Source organism: Gavialis gangeticus, unplaced genomic scaffold (assembly GCF_001723915.1).
Source record: "Gavialis gangeticus isolate Ggan-Ray unplaced genomic scaffold, GavGan_comp1, whole genome shotgun sequence".
In the NCBI taxonomy this organism is placed as follows: Eukaryota; Metazoa; Chordata; order Crocodylia; family Gavialidae; genus Gavialis; species Gavialis gangeticus.
Window position 1 is genome coordinate 93,030,993 of NW_017729031.1, and position 7,700 is coordinate 93,038,692.

At 43.4% G+C, this 7,700-nt stretch overlaps 1 protein-coding gene across 1 annotated transcript in view; it reads left to right on the top strand.

Moving 5' to 3' along the window:
• LOC109301967 (aryl hydrocarbon receptor-like) overlaps positions 1–6,054 on the top strand; it is a 120,033-nt gene extending 113,979 nt beyond the window's left edge. The window contains exon 11 of the mRNA XM_019523382.1: positions 4,099–6,054. Within this exon, the coding sequence (XP_019378927.1) occupies positions 4,099–4,254 (156 nt within the window). The 3' untranslated portion in view covers positions 4,255–6,054. The remainder of the gene's footprint in view (positions 1–4,098) is intronic.
• The last annotated feature ends 1,646 nt before the right edge of the window (positions 6,055–7,700 follow it).

A 7,700-nucleotide genomic window follows, 5' to 3' on the forward strand; every position in this document is an offset into this window, starting at 1 on the left:
CAGCTAATTTATAGCTTCTGAAAGACACTGATAATGTACAACCACTCAGATTCCTTTTACTTTAACTGTCCTTAGACTGACCAATAGCAGTACAAGCCTTGCATTCCTTTGAGAAAGTAATTTTAACTGTGCCACAGGGCCTTACTACTTCTAGGCTTTAATTAGGCTTTTAGCAACAACACATAGCTTAATATCTAAACAAATACAGAAAAACACTTGGTCTAATCTTCATAGAACCTTCAGCAAGCACCTTTATCACACAGACATACTTTTCATCTGCCACACAGGGGATCTGCATACCACAAGTGGGGGCTGATTGAAGCTGGCCCCGGGGCACCAAAGTTCAACAGGCCCAGTTTAAGCCAGGGGCTGGCAATCTATGGCTTATGGCTGTCCGGGCCAGATCTAGCCCACTGAGAGGTCCAACTTGCCCTGGGGAGGTTCAGTTTGGCTTGGGGAATCAGTCTTGGGGAACTGCTCTGCACCACTCCCCTTCGCTGCAGAATGTGCTGCTCCTCAGTGTCTAAGCTTACCTTTGCCACAGGCAGGCTGGGAATTTGGCAGCCGGTTGCTTGGAGAGGGGCTTCCAGCCCACAGCAAAAGCCCAATTGTAACCTCCAGTCCTTGCTATCAACAGGCTGCTGATCCCTGGTCTAGGCTGTTCCAAGAAAATAAACAGATTCCCTTTAAGTTCAGTGCATTTTAGATAAGATCTATAGCTTACAAATTTTACTAACCAAGTATACATAGTACCCACACAGGGCTAGAAGTAGGTTTAGGCACAGCCCAGGGGATGCAGAGCCCCCTGCCCATCCAAGAAGCATCCACCCTTTCACGTTGAAAGGAAAGGGATGTGTACAGGTACTGCAGGCTGGATTGGACCCCATACTCCAGGCTCAGGCCCGGATGGCCAGACCTGGACTTGCACCATCCCTGCTTGGCTACACATGCTGGAATTGGAGCCCTGGGACTCCACACTGCTCCCATCCAGTTTTGCTTGCCCCAGGACCCAGAACCACTACTGCCCTGCATGCTAGGATTTGGGGCCCTGGACTCAGCGCCATCTCTTCTAGGTTCTGTGTGCCAGGGTTGGGACCCATGCTGCCTCAGCCCAAACCTGCATGTTGGGATTACTCTCTGGGGTCTGAGCTGCCTCCGCTTAGCTCCATGTACCTCTGGCCCTCCCATTCACCCCAGGGTCCCATGCCACCTCTGCTGAGTCCCACATATGGAGATTGAGCTCCAAGGCCCTATGCTGCCTCTGTCTGCTGTGTGTGCCAGGATTGAGTCTCACATTGCTTGGCATGCGCAGCCACAGTCCACGGGGTTCCCTGACAGGCCAAATGATGAGGATCTGGGGGTCAGAACTGATCTATGGGCCAGGGGTTCAGCACCTCTGCTCTAGAGTATTACATCCCTGTCTTCCTGTTTACCTGGCATCCTTTATCACTGGAACAGCACCTCAGCTCCTCTGACAGATGAACACAAGGGTGCTTCATATGCTTCTGCTCTCTTAGTATCTGGGATGTTTAAATAACAATTGCATTGTCAACATAATCCAAGACTTGTTATAGGAAGCACCACCACTGATCTGCTGGGATATTACCTTTGGTCATCTGACAGTTGTTATACCCAGAATCAAAGCAGGACACTAGGACACATGGCCATAGTCTCTGATCACAGCAGTGTTCTAGTCTTGGTCAGAGTATGTTTGGGGAACAGCTAAGGGAATAAAGCAGTAGCAGACACTGTTTCAATGCCTCTGGACAGAAAATTGCACAACTATTCCCCCATCCAGGATATAGTAACACCTGCACAGAATACCACAGCATGTACAGCCTCAGCAGGTTCAGAGGGACACCATGCCAGCACAGCACTCAATCTGCATGTCATTAGGTGCTCCACTGAAACCTTATGTCGTACTTCTCATTCTGGAAGCTCCATTGTGCAATTTCCCATTAACACAAAAGAAAACAAAAATCCAGTTATGGTATAATGCATTTCTAATGAGAGCAACCATACGTGTAGGCCAAGACATGGGTGACTGGTGCCACCTTAGGGGGGGAATGTGCCCCCCCCTCCCCCCAGCGACCAGTCAGTGACTGGGGGGCAGGGGGGCGGTGGTCTACCCCAGCAAAACTTACTAACTGGGAAGCAGCTGCGCAGCTCCCAGAAGCAGCCGCAGTGCTACATCCAGCACTCCCACTCCCCAGCCAGTGCTCGTGGGGGGGCACCAGTGTTTTCCACACAGGGTGTACAATGTGAATTAAGAACAAGCAGGGATCTTATCAGGGGATAAGGCATAATGCCACATTTATTGGAACATAAAACATGCAACATGAAAAAAAGAACAGTAAAGCTATCTGCTTCACTCATTCCCATACATACCCGTTCATTCATTCATACAAAAGAAACAAGCACACACACAGATAGTTAGACAGTCCTGCAAAGGTTAAAGCATTACCAAGTTCTAAAGTTGCTTGGGTCAGTGTGGTGGCTAGCCAGACCGACCACGAGGAATGGAGTCAGGTCTTGTTGGATGTGCCCAAAACTCCTTCTTGCAGGTGAACAGACCCAAAGCCTTTCCTTTGTATTCATTCTTTATAGTGATAGCTGTCCATACAAGCCTATGGATTCTGCTGAGTCAGACATGAAGGTCATCCTCCTTGTCCTGTTGGCAGGCTGGGATTGGTAGGACATGATCTTCTGGCTTTGTGGTCTGCAATCTTCAGGGAGGTCATTGTTTGTAGTCTTCAGCCATCAGGGTGAAGGCATGATTTAGTATTTGGTAATCCTTAACTGCTGACTCGACGTTGCTGCAACCTTTAACTGTTAAACGACAGAAGGCTATTTTCACCTGCTGCAAGAGGGCTGTCTTCCTTTACATGGTCACATACATACATAATTCATTCTTTCCTTACCTCTTTTCAAACATGCCAGACATACCACAGACCTTACATAAGCATTTTTCTTATACCAAATTTAAGTTCTAAAATCATGAGACCAATAGGTTAACTATATATATGCTAAGTAATAGGAAATTTAAAATAGATGGTTAATTCCAGAACAATAATGACTGATTAAAATAGTATGAAAAGTGAATCATAACAAGATTAACTTTACTTTAATGGCTAAATAATTCATGATAAAAATAGCAATATAAGCAATTAAAACAATGATAGGTACTGCAATGCAACACCAGCACTCCCGCCTGCCCTCCCTGCCCATCACCTAAGCAGGGAGCACAGTTGGTCAGGGGGTGCACCAGTGCTCTCAGGAGGTGCACATGCACCCCTGTGCGCTCTCTATGTGTTGCCACTGGGCCAAGATGTTTCATAAGGGACCCACTGGGGAGGACCTCAGGGGTCTTTTAGTCCAATGTCCTGTACAAATATAGGATTCATATTCCTTAAACTTTTTCGGTCTCTTGAAAGCCTCCAGTGAAGGAAATTCCACAACTTCTCTGGGGAATGGGTTGGGTTATCTTCGTGTTTGGGTGTCCATATTGAGACCCCTTTGAAAAGGCTGGATGCTCAGAAAATGCTGAGTACCTGCCCTCTGAAAATCCAGTCCCTTTCAGGAGTCTGTCACTGGCACCCCAAATTACGAGTCACTTGCGAAACCATTGGTGTTCAAAACTAGCCTCTGTTTTAAGCTTTTGCCCATCCTATAGTGAAGTCAGTGGGAATCTTTCATTGGCTTCAACAGGAATTGGATCAGGCCCATAGTGAATATTGTTCTGGAGAGTATTTCTTGCCATGCACAGCAGATTCTACAGCACAATGTGCCCCTTTCCACAGAATTGAGCCCTAGGTGAGGTGGCTGAGCTCCAGGACTGTCTGAAGTACCTATCTGACCCCATTACTGGCAGGCACTTCACAGTTGTTAGTGCATGTACCTTCCTGCGCAGCAGGGGAATGCTGCTTCTGACAGATGGAAAACTGGGGTGAGGTTCCCTAAATCACACAGTAAGTCTGGTGGACTGTGGAATTGATATAGGGTCTCCCATGCTAACACCTTACATTTTTGCCTACAGTGTTTCGTGTTCCAATGTGTCTTAAGTATTCTCTCTCTCTCTCTCTCTCTCTCTCCTTTTAGCCTGAAAATGATTGTGTTTTAAGCAATGCTAATGTGGGATACTCTGGAGACGGCCTCTTGCCCAATGGAAACCCTGCTTCCTCCAACAAGCTGCATTCCTGCACAGAAGTGCTTCCGAACCATTCTAATCCCTCCAGCAGTGGCTTTTATCTTTGAATAGAAGATTAGATTGGACAAAACAGAATTATCCACAGACCAGATGGAGAAAAAGCTGTGTTGAAGTTACAGAATAGAACCATTTCTCCCAGTTATTTTAATTTCTTCTGTATTTTTTTGCGTTTTTTCTTTTGTTCTTTTTTTAATTGACATTGTACCACATTGATTGTGATGTGCAGGGGTGAGCAGAAAGGAGGAAGACATTTTAACTTGTGATGGAGTTTAGTTTTTAAAAAGATATTACTGACCTGAGAATTAATGTTGCATCTACAACAGCTTGGGGGTGGAGGGCAACTTTTAATTCTTCACATGCAAACTGGGACAGTGAATCTGTCTGTTATGCACTTGTAAAAACAGCTGGTATTCATAACATCGTATTTCTATGATTATCTCAGACTGTCTGAGTTTTGTCTTCTCTGCTTCATCAGCTTGAGGATTCCGAACTTGAGAGCCTCTTTCCTGTTCTTTCTAAGTTTCTCTGGTAGGATTATCATGCACAGAAAGGCTGACACATCTGACTACAAAGGAGAATCAGCTTTGAAATGTTTTGACCCAGTTTATGTCTCTTTCTGTTGTCTTTTAAACTGAATACATAGACTGATTGATCTAAAAAATTTCATCCCAATATCAACAAGGATTGCTCTGTTGCAGATGTGACATTAACATAACAAAGCTTGCACTTTGATGAAAAGAGTTCTCTATTGCACTAAACTGATTTTTAGTTCTATTGGTATGCAAGGTTGTTCGTTTTCAACACATTTTGCCAGTCTTGAAAATTTAGGCCATTTTTGTTGCCATTGTTCAGTTCAGAGACTCAACAGCGAGGCTATTGTTCTGGCAAAGTTGCACTATTGTATAAAAGGCAAGGTGTGGAATTCCACTAGCTGCAAACAGATTGGAAAGAGTGGTTTCCCTCTGGGCTCCCATATGCTTTTTAATTGATAGAAGTTTGCAACTGTAGTTGGAGGAGACTTTAGAACTGTGCATAGAAAAGAGACTGTTAGGGTCATTGCTTATAGCGTTAACTCGCTGACAAATGTGCTTCGTCTTATTGTCAGCCATGTCATATTGGAAACGTTGTTTAAAAAAAGAAAAAATGACCTATTTTTTTCCTATTATATGGGTCATTTCACAGCTGGACTTCAAAATTTGTAAGAGATGTTATTGTTAATTGATGCCATAGATTAGATGTGCTGTAGTAAATGTCACTGATTGTGGTTTTGCTGTATTCTTTGTGATATGCCCAGATTGGCTGGTTTTGGTTATCAAAGTACCTAACATTTATTCTGGCAGTAAGTGGATCTAAACCACTAAGCCTGTTTCAGGTTACAGGAGCTCTGTGTAGGTACTTCGTTATTGGACATTAGGAGCAGACTGGCATATAAGCCATATGTTACATCTGTGCCTAAAAAGATTGCAAAGCAGTAGTGGACTTGACTAGTTCAGAGGAAGATTCAGATTTCTGTACAGAAAAGTTTGCAATATGATAAAGAAAAGTATAATGCTAATTTTAAATACTGACATAGTGATATTTTCCCACAAAAGAAATACAACCCATACATATGTATATAATAACTGACAGATATATTTTTATGCCACTCCAGTGGAGAAAATAATATCTTTCCAAAGCACTCAAGGAGCATCCTTTGGAATGAAAAAATAGACTATTCAAAGGATCAGAAATTATGGCCACTCTTTATTAAGAAACCTGACATAAAAGAACATCCTTTCTATGTCTTCAGCCCTGGTTTTGCAGTAACTTCCCATCCTTTTCATTTCAATAAATGGTTTTGGATCTCAGCATTTCTGTGATTCCCTTCTTAACTGTTTGCCTCTTGATTTATTTTTAAACAACCTTGAAACCTAAGCTTCACATTTTTGTTCCAGTACAACTCCAGGGTCTGTTAGGAGTGGGCACCTGAATCTTATCATTGAGACCCCCACTGCTTGGTTATTTTTCTCATCATTAAGCAGCACTCATTGGGTGCATCTACACATTAATGAGCCTTTGCTACTGTGCATTAAGTTTAGTACCTCTAATATGAGGTACTAGATAAAGGCACAGTAGCTGCGCTAAAGTGCAATAGCAAGGGCAAACTTTTTTTGTGATGCTGAATATGCAGTAGACTCATTCTACTGTGCATTAGCGCATTACAGCGTTTTTTGCCATGACATGCTAATATGCAGTAGAACGGTCCACTGCACATCAAGGTGTCCCATGTAGATGTGCCCATTTGAGTTTCACCATCAGGTTCAGAGGGAGCAGGCTTAACTTCGAAACATAAGTTTTGCCATTTGTCCAGAGCCTAGCTCCTTTTAGTTAGCTTCATTTAAAAATGCAGAAATCAAAACTTCTGTTTAAAGAATTAGAACTAAAAATATCTAAAGAGGATTCTTTTCAAGAGAGGCAGACAAGCAGAGCAGAGGGATTGTCACACCATACCTGCATGGTCAGATTGTTTTTCTACTTCCTCCTGGCCCATTAGAAAATTATGTCATTTGTGTTAATAGAAATGAAGCCTGAAGTAATTACTAGTCCCATACTTTAAGGTCCTGGTATGAGGCCTTAGGCCTGCTTTAGACCTTAACTTGAGTGAATTTATCCTGTGTAACTAAAACCGTTTCTATTTAGAGCTATAAAAACTGCATGCATCATTAGAGAAATTTCTTTCAGATTCAGTTTCCCAAACCCCTGTGACTCCGGAGGTTTGCTCTGTTCTAAGTTATTGGAAATGGTGCTGTGGATACAGAGTAGTGCAGAGACACTAAATTTGCTGGCAGAGGTCAATGATATATTCAAGGATGCCCTTAGTTATTCCTCATTGTCTCAAATGAGACTGAGTATAGGCCTACGCAGGAGGTCAGAGGTGGTAACTGTTTTTGCTCGGTTTTCATTGACAAAGGGGAGATGAAGAATTTCAAATGCCTCCACAAGAGACTAGTTTTCCTCATTCATATGAACCAAAAGTGGAGCTGGGAGTGCAGATACCACATGCAATTTTGAAAACCTTTCCAAAGCTATTTGGAAAAAGGAAGGTTGAGAAATAGAAACACTTACAACATCTGTAGTAGAAAGGGCCTCTGACTGACTGACCAGCTGGCAAAGGACAGCAGGGGGCCTAAATTCTGTGCTTACTCTGTAGTGCATCATTAGGTGGGACTGATTATTTTAAATGTAAAGAGCTAAAACTGCAAAATATGAGGTTTGCTCACAACCATACTTGAATTTGCAGCACTCAGATACTCTCAGAACCAGCAGTAAGTTCTGCTCCTTGTACCAGAAACATGCCCTTTCCTTTGTGCTACAGATTCACAGCAGAGCCAGCATGAGCACTTATGCAATCTTAGAGTTAAGATTCTCCCCAGAGTTCCTGTGCCCCTGCCTCTTCTGGCCTGGGTATGGATCTAGGTGGTTGCAGGTAATTTGGCTAGATGCCTGTTTTGCC